The sequence below is a fragment of the Leishmania mexicana genome, chromosome 8, assembly GCF_000234665.1.
Source record: "Leishmania mexicana MHOM/GT/2001/U1103 complete genome, chromosome 8".
Lineage (NCBI taxonomy): Eukaryota > Euglenozoa > Kinetoplastea > Trypanosomatida > Trypanosomatidae > Leishmania > Leishmania mexicana.
The window spans coordinates 637937-655649 of record NC_018312.1 but is presented as its reverse complement, the minus strand read 5'-3'; the positions used below and the strand labels follow the sequence as shown (position 1 = coordinate 655649).

Here is a 17713-nt window from a genome sequence, read left to right as displayed (position 1 = left end):
ACTCATCGTGTGCTACGTATGGAGCATCATCGCCGGCTCATTTCGCTGGCGCGTGCCCACCAACGCTGCTGCTGCGGTGGAGTCCATGCCCGCGCATCACCTTCCCGCGGCGACGCGGAGTTCGACGTCCGCGTCTGCTGCACAGGGGGGTGATCCGCAGCCGTCGGCTAGGACTTCTCACGAGTCTGCTGCCGATCGCTCGACTGAGGCAGGTGAGCAGGTGGTGCCGAGCTCGAAGGTGGCGCGTTTCCGTGCGCGAGTCTTGTTGGTTTCGTTTCTTGCCCTCGTCACGTGTCTCGACGTGGCCAAGTGCTGCTTAGAGGAGAAGGGCATCGCTGGGAACGAGCTGACATGCAAGAGCCCTCTGTGCCTGCGTGTTGACAAGTGTATCGGCTATCTTCTTCTGTGCGGGATCTTGTCAAGTGGTGTGGGGCTCTACTGGCTGCGCCGCAACCTTGCCCGCCACCCGTACCTTTCCACCCGTCCCCAGCAGCTTGCATGCCGCATTATGATCTTCATGTACTTCACGGGTGGCATCTACAGCGTTGCCCAGGTAGCCCTGCTGGACGCCCTCTACGCGCAGCTGCTGGGGGTCATCTACTACCAGCCCCTCGTCCAGCTCCCTCATCTGCTGGTGCTGACGAGTTTGGTGAACCACATGACGTACGTGTACACGACAACGCAGTCGTCGCTACAGATTCCGCTCCGGCCGAACGATTCACGCTGGAAGCGCGTCGGCTGGTCGTCGCGGTGGTACCGCTGGCTGAACTCGCACGGCGGCAGCTTGTATGTCTTCTTTAGCGAGGCGGAGGAGCGGCTGTTTTACGACGTGCAGGTCTCTTATCAGCTGGCGAAGTGTACGTGCAGGCTGGCGAGGAGGCGGAAGAAGAAGAGCAAAAAGAGCGCCGAGCCACCGAAGTCGAGGGCGGGGGAAAGGGCAGAGGCTGGCGGCGAAGGCGCCGGCGGGCAACATCGGCGTCGACCTTCACTGACGCAGAGCGGGCGGGACGTCAGCGAAGCTGGTGTTGAGGGCCTCCAGGGCGGCAACCATGTTACACCACTGCTCCTGTCACCAGTCAACATTTCCGCTTCCGCCGCTGCCGCTGCTACGGCTGCCCCTTTCACGGTAGGCAGAGAGGCGGCCGAGGATGCCAGGTTCGCCGATCTACCATCGTGTGACGAGAGCGGCTGGTTGCCGCCTTTGAGCATGCCAGACCGGCGTCGTACACTGTCCACCATCACCACCCACCCGTCTACCTCCTCTTCGAGTCGAACGGGCCACGCTGACAACGGCGACAGCGACGAGAGGATCAGGACACACGACAACTCGAGCTCGCCAATCCTGGGTAGGTCGCTCAGCTGTGAGGACGAGGCACGCGCACTAACGGCGTCGTGCAACCCCGCAGACACGATGCCAGGCGGCGGAGCGCAAGTCGGCGGGACGCCTGCCTTTCTGCCGCCCTTGTCGGCTTCGGACGCCGACGACGCAGCGGCTGGTCGCAGCTTTCTTCTCACACAGAACGGAAGGGATCCGCGTTACGCGTTGAGCCGCGTCGCCCCCCGTATGCCGGACGCACGGCATGGCGCTGAGAGCAGACTGGTGGACGGCACAGCGACGTTCCTCGACTTTCTTGCCGAGGCGAGCATCGACCGACCGCTGCGTGTGCGACTGCGGCAACGAGCGCGGCAGAGCTTCGTGTTCTTCAACTTGGAGACGGCGATCGACTGCCTGAATTTGTCGTGGGAGGCGTACGCGGTTCAGGAGAGCCGCGGCGACAAGTTTATCTGCACAGGCATCCAGGTAAACGCGGCAGAGGTACCGAGGGCGGCGCTGGGGTTTGTGGAGCGCGTCGCCACAGCGCTGCTTGGCCTGTGCTTCAAGCCATCCCCACGTGCCTGCCATGCCCTGGATGACAGTGCCGAAGAGGACGCGGCGGCGGCCGTCTCATTCACGTCGGGGGATGATAGGACAGCACTCTTGGATGAATGCCGCGCATCTCTATCCCGATCCCCCGCACGGGCGCCACCTGGGGCAGAGGTTGCGTCCTCGGCAACACGGGCAGCCCAGGCTGATCCGGCGGCGGCGGCGGTTTTTCCTCACGGCGGCAGCAGCAGCGCCAGAAGCGGCAGCTGCCAGCCCCCTTTTCGGAATTCCACCCGTGCGGCCTCTGCAGCATCGCCTTGTGTCGGGACCTCATCTCCGCCAGGTGCTGCCGCAGCCGGCGCATCCTTCTCTTCTTCCTCTCCATCCAAGAGGATTGGGTCGTTGCCGACGCGCGCCTCGGCAGCGACCGCCAGCGCCGACGCCGATACTACGCGACAGCCACACATGAACGTGGAGCAGTACGGCTACCATCGTGTCGCTGTTCTGGAGACACGTGGGGTTCAGGTGGTGGTGGTGCGCATGGACACGTCAGGCTCCTGCCCGGTGCATGTCGGCAAGGTGCCGCGCCTCGTCATCGCCTTCCGTGGTACCGACAACGTGGCGAACGTGATGGAGGACATGCGGTTTCAGCAGCGCACGTGGAAGGAGATGGAGACGCCGACCCTGTCAGCCCGGGCGTCGGTGCACAGCGGGTTCCTAGAACTGTGGATGTCGCTGAAGGAGCGGGTGATTGACGTGGTGCTTAGGGAGCTCCGCAGCCAGTGTGCACCGTTTGAGGAGTCAAACGGCGAGGTCTCTGCTGCTGGCACGACAGGCCACACAGGGGATGGTGCGACTACCGCGGCAAGCTGTTCACCGTCGCGGTCGGACCACGACATCTTTCATACTACTATCCCATTCTCTGATATCTGGACGTTGCCGCGCAACAGCGGCGGCAGGGGTCGCGTGGACACTCGCGAGGGCGCCCTTGGCAGTAAACAAGACCGTTCTGAGGGCTTCATGCGTGTCTATGTCACCGGCCACAGTCTTGGTGGTGCGCTGGCGTCTCTGTGCGCCTACACGCTGCGCCGCATGCTGCTGCTCATCCAGTACCCGGAACCGGATCTCGTCGTCTACACGTTTGGCCAGCCTCGCATCGGCAACTCCGTCTTCAAACAGTACTACAACCGCGCCGTGCCATGCACCTTCCGCGTCGTGAACGAGAGCGACGCTGTTTCCGGCTTCAACTTCTTTGGCGGCCACCACGTTGGCGTCCAGGTGAACATTGACCGCCACGGCAACTACATCTGCAAGCCCATGTACATTGAGCGCATGTTCCGACCCACGCGCGGACGCGGATTCGCTCTCGCGAACCACACCATCTCGGCCTACGCGAGTTCACTGAATGCGATGGCCAACGTATACACACAGGGCGCGTGCCCTTTGCGGTGTAGCCAGCCCTACATGGACGAGATCGAGCCGGTGAGCAGCACCAACAGTGAGGACGAAACCCACAACTCGGAGACGGCCGGGGAGGAGGGCTAGCAAGCTGCGCTGTTGGCCCTACGCTTCCTGCAGCGAGCGGCATGGGGAGGAAGACCGACGATGCGTCGAGTTGAACAGAAGGGAAATGCCATGAAGGAGGGAGGAGGATGTGTGTGGGTGGGGGATTTGTCGTTGGAGTCTTGGCTATCCTTCTCGTTCTACCGACCATCTGTCGTCGCTTTCATGGTGTGAGTTACTGTGCAAGGTTTAGACCTCTCCGTGCACGTGATGCTTTTGGGCCCTCTGCCACGTTCTTCCCCCCCCCACCGCAGGTGCACACGCCGCTTGCTTTTTTGTTGTCCGCGTGGCACTCTTCCTGCCCAGGTGTCGTGGAGGACATGCTCGTCAGGCACTCTGTGCCATCTGCTGACCAAGCGAGGAAACGTAATCAACAGACCATACGAAAACGTGAAAACAAAAACGAAAGGAATGGGCGCGTGTGACAGGGGCAACGGGGCATACGCGCACACGCCGCGCAGCTCCGCTATAATAGCCGCTACTCCTTCTCCTTTCTCCGCGGCAAGGAGTCTCTGCAGCTTCGTTGATGAACTCGCCCCTTGTTTTTCTCCAGGGAGCGTCCAGCGATGACTGCACGAGGCGGAGGCGGAGGGGAGGGACAGGAAGCGCTTGCTCTCCTCGTATCATGTTTCCTTGTCGGTCAACGTAGCTCTTTCACGATCACGGGCATGACGCGCAGACCCCAGCAGCACTTCTATCCTCCTCTCACCGCTGTTTCTCTCCGCGACGTCTCCATCGCTCTCGCCTTCAATGCCCCCTTTTCCTTCTCTTCTCCAACCATCCTTGTTTTCTTCACGCACATGTTCCCCACTACACGCATGCATGTTGCCCATCAATCCTCACCTGCAGGCTACCAAACATCTCACACACGTTCTCTCTCCATCTCTCCATCCCCACCCACCCACACGTATTATTACAGTCTCGAGACATCAAAATATATAAACAGCACAAGCGCTTTGAAGCCCGCTTTGTTTTTGGTTGTTGGCTGTTTGTTTGCTGTGCTCTTCTTACCTCTTCCACCCCTTCCCGCTCCCTCTTCCTCTCTTCGTCACGTCGGCGTCTTTACTCCCGCTGTTTTCTTTTGTTTTCGTGATTGTCTTCTCTCTCTCTGTGTGTGTGCTCTCTTTTATTATTATTATTTATTTTCGTCCGTTTTGAATATTGCTAGTGCCAGGTCGTCACGCGTATCACTCGCTGTCGTTATCCTTTGCTGCACCGCGTGCTGCCGGAGCCTTGTGCTGGATCTGTCCGTTCTTGGCCACCCCTCCCTCGTTTTCTCTCTCTATCCTCGCGTCATTTTCGTGCGCGGCAGTCTCGCTTCTCTTTTGAGCCGTCCACTCGTGAGTGGTGCAGTGAAACAGAGCGACAGGACGACGTACAACAACGAAAAAAAGGAAAGGCCGAAACACCAAGAGTCAGCCCGCTACTCTGTCCGGTGCACCTACTGCGCCCCGCCCCCTACTTCTTCGCTTCTCAGGACGTCAGACGTTGGCGACGAAACGAGTGCGATTAAGTCCCACCGTCGTGACAGCGATTTGAAAAGGCACCTGCGCTGCCGAACGCCTCATTTTTATTTTTCCGTGTGAATCTTTTCGATTTCGAACTGTTGTTGTTGTGTTCACCGAGCGTTTTCGGTACGCGCTCTCTCTCTCTGTCTCTCTCTTTCTCCGTCTCTCCATTGGCCACCGAACTAACAGGCGTACAACGGAGGCGGAAAACAACAATAGCCACAACGGGAAAAACATTCAGCATCACATCATACAAGCACATCCAGAGAGACGCGCAGTATCCCGCCCCCCTCTCTCTCTCTCCCCCTATCTCGGCTATTTCTTCGTTCCGGTGTCCTTTCCCTCGCACGTGCTGTGTTGAGCTCTTTGTGCGTTTTTCTTTTTCTTTTACCTTCGTTGGAAGTGGCGTGCTTCTCTTGTCTGCAGTGGACGTGTTTGGTTGCTGTGCTTTGCCGCCATACCGAGTATCCAAAGGGGGAAAAGAACGAAGCGGACACAGCTGGGCGTCCACACATACCTACACACGCACCAGCGGCGAACAGGAAGCAAGCTTGTTCATCGCTTCCTCTGTCTTTCATGTACATGTGAGTAGCGGTGAGACAACACGGGTGAACACGCGAAACGCAGAATCCACGTTTTGTCGGTTCTTGTAAAGAAGCTACAAGTTTTACTTTCCGCTCCCTCTTCTTCTCTAGTTCACACACAAACACACATACACACACCATCTCCGAGCCATTTTTGTTGTTCTTCGGCATCCTTTCCCTTAACTCTCCCGTACCCCCCTCTCTTTTTCTGTCGTCATGACGACGCAGCAGCCAGAATGGACGCAGGCGGCGTCGGACTTGATGGCTCGCACGGCGGCACTGGCCCGCAAGAAGGCAAACGGCTACCTCGACCCCGTGCACCTCGCCTACGTCATGTTTGAAGATGAAAACAGTCTTGCCTCCCGTGTAGTGCGCAAGCTCGGTGCCGCCTCGGTGAAGGACGGACTGGAGGCACGTGTCGACGCGATTCCCACGCAGATGCCTGCACCGACGCAGCCGCGGCCCAACTCGGACATGATGCGTGTAATGAATACGGCGGAGCAGGAGCGTGTTGCCCTCGGAGACACCCTCATGGCCGCTGATCACTTCCTCCTGGCCCTGCACGAGAGCAAGGAGGTGGGCAGAATCCTGGATGCTGCAGGGGCTGGCAAGAAGGCGATTCGCACCACGCTGCTCGAGATGCGCAAGGGGAAAAAGATAACCTCCGACTTCCAGGACGACAACTACGAGTCACTGAACAAGTACGCAGTCGATCTCTGCAAGCAGGCGGAGGACGGAAAGCTGGACCCGGTTATTGGTCGCGCCGACGAGATTCTGCGCACCATCCGCGTGCTGTCACGGCGCACCAAGAACAACCCGGTGCTGATTGGGGAGCCTGGAGTGGGCAAGACCGCGATTGTGGAGGGCATTGCGCAACAGGTGGTGCGAGGCGACGTGCCGGACACCCTTTCCGGCATTCGCATCTTCTCACTGGACATGGGTGCGCTGATCGCCGGTGCCAAGTACCGCGGCGAGTTCGAGGAGCGCCTGAAGGCCGTGCTGAATGAGGTGAAGGAAAGCAACAATACGATCATCCTCTTCATTGACGAGATCCACCTCGTACTCGGCGCCGGCAAGTCCGACGGCGCGATGGACGCCGCGAATCTGCTGAAGCCGCTGCTGGCCCGTGGCGAGCTGCGCACGATCGGTGCCACAACGCTCGAGGAGTACCGCCAGTACGTGGAGAAGGACGCCGCTTTCGAGCGACGCTTCATGCCAGTGCAGGTGAATGAGCCGTCAGTCGAGGAGTGCATGAGCATCCTGCGTGGGCTGAAAGACCGCTACGAGCAGCACCACGGTGTGCAGATCACGGACAAGGCTGTTGTGGTGGCGGCGCAGCTGGCTGGCCGCTACATTACGAACCGCTTCCTGCCGGATAAGGCGATTGACCTGATTGATGAGGCGTGCGCCAACGTGCGTGTGACGCTGTCGTCGCGGCCGGCCGAGATCGACGCCCTCGAGCGCAAGAAGCGCCAGCTGGAGATCGAGGAGAAGGCGTTGCAGCGCGACAAGGATCCGTCGGTCAAGGAGCGGCTGAAAGCCGTGAAGGCGGAGATTCAGAAGGCGGAGGAGAAGCTTGGCCCGCTTCTTGCCAAGTACGAGCAGGAGCGTGGCCGTATCGACGAGCTGCAGGCAACACAGGCGAAGCTGGACGAGAAGAAGGTGAAGCTGGAGCGGGCGGAGCGGATGCGTGACATGGAGACGGCAGCAGACCTCAAATACAACGTCATCCCGATTATCCAGGACAGGATCCGATCCCTCAAGGAGGAGATCGAGAAGCAGAAGACGACGATGCTGCAGGGCACCGTGACCGAGACGGACATCGCCACTGTTGTATCGCGCTGGACCAATATCCCGGTGACAAAGCTGAGCCAGACCGAGCGCGAGCGCCTGCTGCACCTGGCCGACCAACTGCATCTCCGTGTGAAGGGCCAGGATGAGGCCGTGAACCGTGTTGCGGAGGCCATTCTGCGCTCACGTGCCGGCCTGTCCCGCTCTGACCGGCCTACCGGCTCCTTCCTGTTTCTCGGCCCCACCGGCGTGGGCAAGACAGAGCTGTCCAAGGCCGTAGCCACAGAGCTCTTCGACGACGCCAAGTACATGGTGCGACTGGACATGAGCGAGTACATGGAGCAGCACTCTGTGGCGCGGCTGATCGGCGCTCCGCCAGGGTACGTCGGCCACGAAGAAGGTGGCCAGCTCACGGAGCCGGTGCGCCGTCGCGCATACACGGTGGTGCTGCTGGATGAGGTGGAGAAGGCGCACCCGAACGTCTTCAACGTACTGCTGCAGGTGCTCGACGACGGGCGGTTGACCGACTCCCACGGCCGCACCGTGAATTTCTGCAACACGATCATCATCATGACATCCAACTTGGGTGCGCAGTATCTACAGAATATGGACACCTCACCGAAGGCCTACGAAGTGGCACAGGCACAGGTGATGGGCGAGGTAAGGAAGTTCTTTCGCCCGGAGTTCATCAACCGACTGGATGACATCATCCTCTTCCGCTCTTTGGGCTCGAAGGAGATGATGGGGATCATCGACCTCATCGTTGAGGAGCTGAATGGCCGCCTCAAGGATCAGTCCATCCGTGTCTCCCTCACCGAGGAGGCGAAGCACTACGTATTGGAGTCCGCCTTCGACGCGGATATGGGCGCTCGTCCGCTACGGCGCTGGGTTGAGAAGAACATCACAACAGAGCTCAGCCGCATGATCATCTCGCAAGAGCTGTCGCCAAACAGCACGGTGAAAGTGACTCTCAGCAGCAACCATAAAAAGCTATCCTTCTCGGTGAAGCGGACGGCGGGGTAGACATGAATCGCGGCGGCGGTTACGGGCTCGGACAGCGCTGATGCTGAGGACGGCGCCGAAAGCCGGTCTGCTCCCGCCAATGGACATGGAGAGGCAAAGCGAAGACGAGCTGAGTAGCGGCCGGCATGGCCGGTGCCGCCGTCGCCGCTGCTTTTTTTTCTTTTTCGTTCTGTGGTGAGCACTCCCAGCGTTTCAACTCTTTGCTCCCTCCCCCTCAGAGCAACACAGCGTCTTATCCACCTTCGCTGACGAGGTTCCTGCTTCTGCAGTTCTTGCCTACCTATGCGCGCGTCGGCGTTTCGTATGACCACATCGCGTCTGTTGAGCTTCTTTTCCTTTTCGTTGTCTGTGCGTGTGCGTTGCGGGCGCCCCTTCATGGCTCATCCGTGATCGCGGTTTTATTTATTTATTTGTGTGCTCGTTCGTATTGTCTGGGTCGATGTGGAGTGTTCTTTCCTGCCCTCTGTGACCGCCAACTCCTTTCCTTCCTTCTCTCCATCTCCCTCTCGCTTTCCCACTCGTCCTCTCACCTCACTTCTTTTTATTTTGTGTGTGTGTGTGTGTGTGTTCTCGCTCTCTCTATTGAGGCCTTCCTCGTGGAAGCGCAGCTGAGAGGGTGCATGTGTGGGCAGGCGATTCATTCCTTGTTGCGCGTGCGTGCGTGCTGGAGAAAGGTAGAGGCGCTGAGGGTGGCGCGCCCCTGCAGAGGAAACAAACTCGAAACGCGGAGATATTGAAGCGAGAACAACAAAGCCGAAAACACACATACACGCGACACGAAAGAGCGGTGGGGTGGCCCCCGCTGACCTCTTCCCCAGCGGTCCATCCTGTGCATATTCGACGCGCCTTTTCCTTTGTGTTCCCGCCCAACTGATCAGGTCTGCGCGTGCGCGCGCATGTCTGGGTGTGCGTCTGGGATGGTGCATCCGTTTTGTAAACTCTGCTGACCAGCGGAGAAGAGGTGTGTGTGTGTGTGTGCGTGTACAGGCATCGGGAAGGTGCTGCGCGGCTGCTCTCGTGGATGCGTGTGCTTGCTTCTTTTTTCTATGCCGTTTTGCTGTTTGTTGCTACTTTTCCTCCCCTCCCCCACACCCACTTCTCAAGACTTCTGGGGACCTTTCTTGTATGCTGTTCTGCTGATGCGGCTCACCAGCCGTGGCACACGCTTATGCTGCCACGCATTGCTGGCGAGGCGCCTCTCCTTTTTTCGTCTCGCCACTGTTCGTCTTCCTTCTTGGATCTCTTACCATGATGACAGAGAGGGAGGGAAGGGAAACGCCTTAGAGCATGGTATTCTAGGGTGCCGGATTCCCACTCTCTGCGGGGAAGCTAAGCAAGCCCCCTTCTCCTTTCCCCCCCCCTATCCCTTGCCAAATGCCGAACTGATTTCGGTGGTGAGAGGATCAAGGGCCTACGTCATGGAGAAGTGCGAGCGATGCATCGCTACTGACGTCGGCGGTCAGGTCGTGGATGGCGCTGCGTCGGGCCGACCTGCGGCAGTGGACGGGCTTGTGCCGATTATAGGATTGCCCGAGTGGAGTGCACGCCATATATTGTGCCGGAATGGACACGCTGACAAGAGACAACAACAAAATTTCAATGTGCGATATTCAAGGCTGCTGTGGCGGCGCCGTCGTGCGAGTGTGCCGTAGAGCCGCTAGCGCTTTTCTTGGGCTGTTCCCACTCCTCTGTTCTCATGGAGAGAGGTTTCGTAGTTCCCCCTCTCTGCCTCCCTCTAGGAGGGGACTGCTTCATATTGTTCGTGGCGTTCATGACGGCGCATTTGTCGCACTGGTGTCTTCGAGCCGCCCTCACCCCCGTCGCCTCCTTTACTTTCCGTTGTGTCTTTACCTATCCTTGTTTTTCTTTTCCTACCACCCTCAGCGCTATAAAGCGGACGTTCTCCCACCTCGTTTCGTGTGTACTTGGGTCTTTGCTTGGCACATTTCCATGTGTGGTGCTTATGATCATGCGCATGGACAGCAGCTCCGGAGTGGGACGCCACGATGATGCGCGAGAGCTCGACGACGATGATGAGCACCGACACACGGCTACCCTCCCGTCCGTCACGCGCAGACACGCGTAGGCGTGCGAACACACGAAGACCAAAGAACGAGATGAGAGCGTCAGGAGAAAAGGCGGAGGGTGGGATGGCCAAGGTTCCCCTTCATCGATGCATACGTTACCTTCAGTGACATGCGCTCCCGACAGAGCACTCCGCTGCGACTGCAGGTTGAGCAGATCCACTGCCTACACAATCGCATGTGCGCTCTGGGTGTTTCCATGACCTTTGCTGTTCTTGGCCAACGACTGCGTGCCGCTCTGGCGCTGCCAATCACTCCACCCCCGCTCTCTCCTCACTTACTTTCTTCCACGCTGCGTAGGATTCGTGCTTGCGCTCGTCTCGATCAACCTCCCCCTTTCTACCATTCCATTGCTCCGCCCGCTACATCGCACCGGAGTAGCGGCTACCACTGAGGTCGAGCACAGAGAGAGGCGTATACCTCAGTGACCACCACCTCCTGTTGCCTCCACGACAGACGCGACCGCCTCCGCCCTCGAGCAGGACGCTGGGCGCGGCTCTCTTGGATCAAGGCATGCGGACCACCCGTGTGCGTGTGTCGCCGATCGTGCGGCATGCGTGCGAGGAAGGAACGAGCAAGGGCAAGAGGAGCCCGTTGGACGCATGGTCCGAGTCCACGGCAGACTGCTCGTCCTGGACGACTCGGGTGCAGCCGCAGTGCGACAGAGGCGTGTGAGCTGTGGTTGAAGGCTTATATTTGCCCACTTGTCGGTGGCAGAGTGGCGGGGTGACAATCGAAAAAAAAAGAATGTTGTCGTTGTGTGCCGGCTTCTAGGCATGCCGCCTTCATCAGCTCGCTCGCGGAGCACTGACTTCCCTTCCTCTTCTACTGTCCTTCGCACACATTCCTTCTCTCTATTTTTTCTCCCTCAGTTTTGGCCCCAGGTGGCCGCCTCTCCGTTGTTTCGGTGGTGATTACTACGGCTGCCCTCTCGTCTCGCGTCGAGGGTTAGTCTTTACTAAATTTTGTCATCCTCGTTGTGGCTATCCCCCCTCCATCGGTTTCGATAAGCGCTGACACGAAAGGTGATTGCGAGCCCGAGTGTTTCCGTGCGTGAGTGTAGACGTGCCGGAGTGCCAGGGTGTCGTGTGCCGGTGCCCTCCCCTTCCCTTTCCTCCGCTTCACTCTCGCCATCTTTTTAGCATCTTTTTTTTGGTTCTGCCCATGTACACACATTCTTTGTAATCCGCTGTGCAACCTGTGCCCTGCCCTCTTCGCATTTCTCCATGTAGAACCACACGAGAGGGGAGCATCTTGACAGGAGCTTGACGCACATAGCCGCGTAACTTGATACAGCTGCTATGAGGGCTCTTTCCTTTGGTCCCGAACCGCCTCTTACACCCCCTTAGCAGCCTCTGCTGCTGATCGAGACACCCTTGTGTCGAGAGCTTTCTCCTTTTCTCTCTCCTTTACATAGTTGCCTCCCTCCTCGTGACTCTCACGCATCTTGACTGAAGCGCGGAGCGGCCGTCATTGAACAGAACGTCAGAGCCCTAGTACACGCGCACTTGCCGCTCTCTCACTTCACTGCGCCGCTGCCTTCTGCTGAAGTCCCTCGCTCCCCGGAGTCGCAAGGGAGACAGACTTGATATGCCCTCCGTAGGTCTGAGCAGTGGCGATGCTGCGGCAGATTTAGAATCGACGCAGTACCCCTTCGGAGGGGAACACAATGCCTCCTCCTCCTCTCACGGCAGCGCTGAGGGCAGTAGCGATGGCAGGCGATTAGTTCGCGAGCCGGCACATCAGCAGCAACAGCAGCAGCAACCCGCACCGAGGCCCTCCGCGGCGATCTCAAAGAGCGAATTAGTGCAGACGGCGCGGGAGAGGGTGAGCGCGTCCGCCAAGGCGCGCGGCAGCCTCCCATCTTGGAGGGCGCACCAGCCCGAGGAAAAGTCTGGCAAGACCCGGAAACAGAAGGCGGAAAGGGAGGATAGGCAGGAGACGACGCTGCAGCAGTCATCGGCGCATCGCCATCGCGTCATCCCGACCGCACCGCACCGGCAGATTTTCCTCGTTGGCGACTACTACTGCGGCGCAGGTGTGCTTGGCGCGCAGGGCCACGAGAACTTCCTCGCTGCGTACTCGAGCGGTGGCTGCGGTGGCAATGCCCGCAGTGTTGATGGAGGGATGACGCATGCGGGCGCTCCATCCACGGTGCTGTCCAACCGTGACGGCACCAGTATATCTGCCCCGAAAGGCGTGTCGTTTCACGGTTCCCCTCCTGTCCCATACGGCGTCCAGCGCTTCAGCAACTCCTTGGCGATCCACAAGATGCAGACTGGCTCGCCATCGCACAGTCCAATGGCCCCGTCGTCGATTAACCCCGCTGCTTTCGCAAACTCCCATAGCAGCCATCGCCAGCGCAGGGACCCCGAGAAGCTGCGTGTGATGCAGCGCTTCTACGAGCCGGTGGAGCTGCAGGTGGAGTCCATCTCCGCCTTCGCGATGCGGCTCACCCTTGTGCTGTGGCACGCGTGCCTTATCGCCGCTCTCGTCGTCGAAGTTCTTCCGAAGGTGCAGTGGTCGATGGTGAACATCTGTGGCGCAGGGTACGGCGTAGATCTGCAGTACATGGATAAGTGGACGAGCCCCTGCGTGACCTCTCCGCCGACTGTAGCGGCTAACGGCACCCTCATGACACCAGCGACGGTGTCGCTTAGGTGGGGCGGCTCGAACTTGACCTATCAGCATAGCAGTATGGTGCGCTACCGGCGTGTGGCTTTCAGTCTACCTCCGCCAACTGATCAGGCAAGTGTAGTGCAGGTGTACAACGTTGTCGCCGAGAATCGCATATCGGGCAGCGGATTCGAGTGGGTCTCGGAGCACCCCTTGTCGATTCGCTGCGACAGGACGAAGACTCGGTGCGATGTAGCGCGTGTGCCGGAGCTCTTGCTTGGGAGCACGCCCACGTTTGCGGGTGAGTTCAGCGTTACCCTCACCTTGGTGCCGGAATCGCTGGCGGCCAGGGCGGCCAGTGGCTCCGTCGGCATTGCCTACCAACGCTCTGCCTACACGGTTGCCACGATTGTGTGGCGCTACACGCTGACGGTCTTTTCCGTGGTTCACACCCTACGCTTTGTCGCGTACTGCAAGTACACGAGCACCCTGTACGAGCAGACCTGGACGCTGATCCTTCAGGTGGCGCTGCTGTGGTACATAGACCCGCTGTTCGCGCTGAACATCACAAGCTGGCCCTTGTCCTCCATACTAGCCTTCATGGAGTACCGCATCCCCACCTACTTCATGGCGGTGTCCATTGCGTACATGCTCTCCGTCATGACCGCCTCGATGATGTGGGCCCGCCCCCGCGAAGTGAAGCCGAGCGACGGCATCCTTGCCAAGCTCAGGGCCTTCCTCGCGCGAAGCCGAAACGTGTGCGACCCACCCATGTGGACCAAGATTCTCATCTCTGTCTACATGTTCAGCATCTTTGTGCTCGACATTGTGGACGCGGGCTTGAACAAGTACATGTGGCAGCTCACCTCCAACAGCGAAGTGCGGTCCAAGCGCCTCTACTGGTCCGTCATCATCCTTCAGATTGCTGGCGGTCTCGTCTGCCTGCTGCTCCTCTTCTACCTACGCAGCTACCTCGGGAAAAAGCCGTACTTGGAAAGCCGTCCGCAGCAGCTTGCCTGTCGCGTGTTCTTGATGGTCTTCCTGTCCGCCATCGTGTACTGCGTGATTCACTGTCTCGTTTTCTTTTTGCTCTACAACCGCGGCTACCCGGCGCTGGCCTCGCAACAGCCGTTGCTGCAGCTTCCGATGCTGATGGTCGCGAGCTTCTTTGTGAACATCATGACGCTCGTCTACACCTCGCAGAGCCGCGACGAGAACGTACCCGTGAACCCGAGGGACCCCCGTTGGAAACACATGGTGTGGCCTGACACGTGGTACCGCTGGTTGGCGCGACACGGTGGCAGTCAGTACATCTTTGTGACAGAGCAGGAGGAGACACGGTTTTACCGTCTTCAGTTTCAGTTTCGATGGCGGCAGTACATGGCGAAGCAGAAACGGCTTCAGAACGCTGACGGAGCGGTGGAGAGGTTCGGACCCACCTCGGCCGGCCCTGTCGCCGTCGCCATGCCGTGGGAGCGCACGCACAACACAGCACCGTCCAATCTGTTGTCCCCGGTGCCTGAAGTGCACGGTGATGATTGCCGTGCGACAAGCTCGCCGCAGCCGAACCGCCAGGGGAACGCGACAGACACGGACGACGGCGTCGGTGACGGCGGCAGTCAGCACCATGAGGAGTCACCGGTTGTGCGGGATAACGGCCGTGGCATCATCGGCTCCGTGCGCCGAGATGGCCGTTCGGGTGCGCCGGCTACACGAGGAGCAAGCCACCCGGTCATGGAGTCGAGTCCATGGCACCGCTTCGACAGTGACAGTGGCGCTGGTGCTGCGACTACCACACTCGACAGGCGGAGCAGTGGTTTTTGGCGCGGCCATGATGATCTCGACACGAATGGCTTGATGCTGGTGAGCGTGGCGGCACGCCACATCATCAACATGGATCGCTTCAGCACCTACTTTCTAGCGGACGGCGACGGCACCGCTGGCGGTGGCGAAGGTGTTGCGGAGTCGTACGCGGGCGTGAGGCGCGATAGGTCATTAGCCGGGGACACGTATGCTATTGAAGGTCCCGCGCGATGGCGGTCACGGATGCGGCAGAACTCATCTGTCGCGCGAGGTCTTGACGGCAGAGACGACAGTGCTACGTTTTGCAGGTTCTCGCAGCGCCGGGGAGCATTCTCGGCGAATACCTTGGCGCACACGTACAGTGGTTTTGACCGCAACGGCGGCCGTGCTTCTCCGTCACTGGCGCCGTTGATGCTCGCTGACTGGAGCCAGTACCACGCACGCTCACTCTCGCTTGGGAACCCTCCCACTACCTCGTGGGGGGATGCAGACGCGGAGTCCGCCAGGCGCAGCGGCAAGACTGCCTTAGGGCATGGCACGCCTCCACTGGTGGCGCGGCCCCGCTACCAATCTCTCTCCGCTGGTGCAGGCGTGACAGGGGACACTGAGACACCCATGGCAGCGTTCTCGAGAGCGTTGCAGGCGGCAACGGGGACGTCAACGGAGACTTATGTGTTTCCGCACACCGAAATTGATGAGGAAGGGTCCGAAAATGACAAGCGGCGACTAAGCGAAAGCGAAGTCGCCTTAAACACCAAGAATGACACCTTTGTGCGCCAGCACGATCCTCTGGCGTGCGCGAGGCTTCCGATGCAGGCGCCGACTGCAGACGCATCCCATGCCAACGATGGAGGCAATCTCAGAGAAGCGACGCTCGTGGAGAAGGACGACCGTCCCATTGTGTCGTGCATTTCACCAGTGTTGGCCGCAGACGCGTCTTGCATTGCACCAGCGGGCGACGGTGTTGAGGCCAACGCGCGACAGCTCTCTGTGCATGGCGGCACAGGTAGTCATCTGCCCATATCGCACTCCGGAGACGGCGACGCGCTATCCGACCTCTCTTTGCGCACCTCAGGCGACAACGATGATGTCAGCAGCAGCGACCGCGCGTACGGTGGCACTCGCTCTTTGATGCGCACCCTGGTTTTGGCGCGGGAGCGCCTGGGAGCGCTGATTGGGACGGCGGAGCGGCACCTACTGGAGCGGCCGGTTCGCGGATTGAACCGGCTCGAAACGCACATCTTCGACGCAGCGTATCGGCCGTTTCAGGCAATCCAGTACCTGCCGTTTTTCAACCTGGAGACCTCCATCGACTGCTTCAACATCTCCTGGGAGGCCTACGGGGTGGAGGAGAGCACCGACGGCCAGGCGATCGAGACGGGTATCAAGATGACGCCGCAGAGCGTTCCTCTTACTGTGGTGAAGGCTATCAAGAATCGGCTCTGCGGTTGCTGCCCAGCGGAGGAAGACACGGGCGACGACGACGCCGAAGAGGACCGCGAAAAAGAGGCGGAGAAGACGGACGCGCGCGCGCGGGAAGTCGCTGGCCAAATTGGCGGCGCTACCGAGGGGACTGCAGCAGTCGCGTCCGCCATCGGCGACGCTAGCACGGGGCAGGAGGCGCATCTGTCCACTACGTCGCGCGCGCGTGGCTCGGATACGGTCATTGTGCATATACGCAGCGAAGATGACAACGGCGGTGCAGCCGCGTCACCGCCAGCCTGCACGCCTGCACTCGCCGGTAAGCGTCCGTCCAGCCGTTCCGCCTTGGCACCCCCTGAGACTGAATCGGGGGCGCCGGCGCCGACGGCAGCCGGAACCGCCGTTTTCGACCCTGCGGTGCTGCCCATCAACGTCGGAAAGTACGGCTTTGTGCGGCTACTGGTGGCGGAGGCGAGGGAGGTGCAAGTGCTCATGGTGAAGATGGATACGAGCGCTGACGAACACAAGGGCAAGGCGCCGCGCATCATCATCGGCTTCCGCGGGACAGCGAACATGAGCAACGCCAAGTACGACATGAACATCCACCGGGTCGTGTGGCGGGAGATGGATAAGACGGCCGACAGGGAGGAAGCGAGCGCGGCGGGCGAAGAGGTGCCCGAGTTGGCGAGCACCTTTGACGACGGCAGCGCCACAGCTGCGCAGCATCTCGGCTGTGCGTCGTGCATCCATTCTTGCATGCGCAAGACATCGTGGCGGCCCACCTGTCACGCCGGGTTTCTTACCATCTGGAAGACGCTGAAGCCGACAGTGATGTCGCGGCTGCGCGACGTCCTGTGTGACGACCGCGGCACCGTCTACCGCATCTTCACAACCGGCCACAGCCTCGGCGGCGCCCTCGCGTCCCTCTGCGCGTATAGTATTACCTACATGCTGAGACGCATGGACTACCCCATCGCCGACGTGACCGTCTACACCTACGGCCAGCCACGCCTGGGCAATCACGCGTTCCAGCGCATCTACAACAAGGCCGTTCCGCGCACATTCCGCGTTGTGAATGAGAGCGACGTTGTCGTGAACATGTTCATGTTTGGCGGCTACCACGTTGGCATTGAGGTGGACGTGGACCGCAATGGCAACTTCATTGTGAAGCCGACAGCGATCGAGAAACTGTTTCCGCCGACAAAGGGGCGGGGGTTGATGGTGGTCAACCACCTCATGACCAGCTACGCAATTTCGCTGAATGCGATCGCCTCTCGAACCTCATGCCCGGCGCGCGGGCTTGACTTTTACTTGACCGCCAACCCCGAAAAGGTGAAGGCCGGGTCGGTGAAGATGGAGGCAATCCACACGGCGCAGTCGTAGAGCCAAGAATGAAGGCGGCAGGATGTGCGCAGAGAGAGAGAGAGTGCCCCACACTGGCTGTAGCAAGGGACA

The 17713-nt window shown here is 59.8% G+C and overlaps 3 protein-coding genes across 3 annotated transcripts; all 3 read left to right on the top strand.

Annotated features, from left to right (window-relative positions):
• Window position 1: 1 nt before the first annotated feature.
• LMXM_08_29_1260 (conserved hypothetical protein) lies at window positions 2-3409 on the top strand (the record flags this gene model as incomplete). Its single annotated transcript, XM_003872382.1, has 1 exon — window positions 2-3409. A coding segment is annotated over one exon (3408 nt), but the record flags the coding sequence as incomplete, so codon positions are not given.
• A 2326-nt stretch (window positions 3410-5735) lies between these two features.
• Window positions 5736-8333, top strand: LMXM_08_29_1270 (putative ATP-dependent Clp protease subunit, heat shock protein 100 (HSP100); the record flags this gene model as incomplete). Its single annotated transcript, XM_003872381.1, has 1 exon — window positions 5736-8333. The coding sequence occupies one exon, from the start codon at window positions 5736-5738 to the stop codon at window positions 8331-8333; it is 2598 nt and encodes an 865-aa protein (XP_003872430.1).
• Window positions 8334-12007: 3674 nt separating this feature from the next.
• On the top strand, window positions 12008-17641 carry LMXM_08_29_1280 (putative lipase domain protein; the record flags this gene model as incomplete). The annotated part of the gene is made up of 1 exon (XM_003872380.1): window positions 12008-17641. One exon carries the CDS (start codon window positions 12008-12010, stop codon window positions 17639-17641), a length of 5634 nt encoding a protein of 1877 aa, XP_003872429.1.
• Between the last annotated feature and the right edge of the window lie 72 nt (window positions 17642-17713).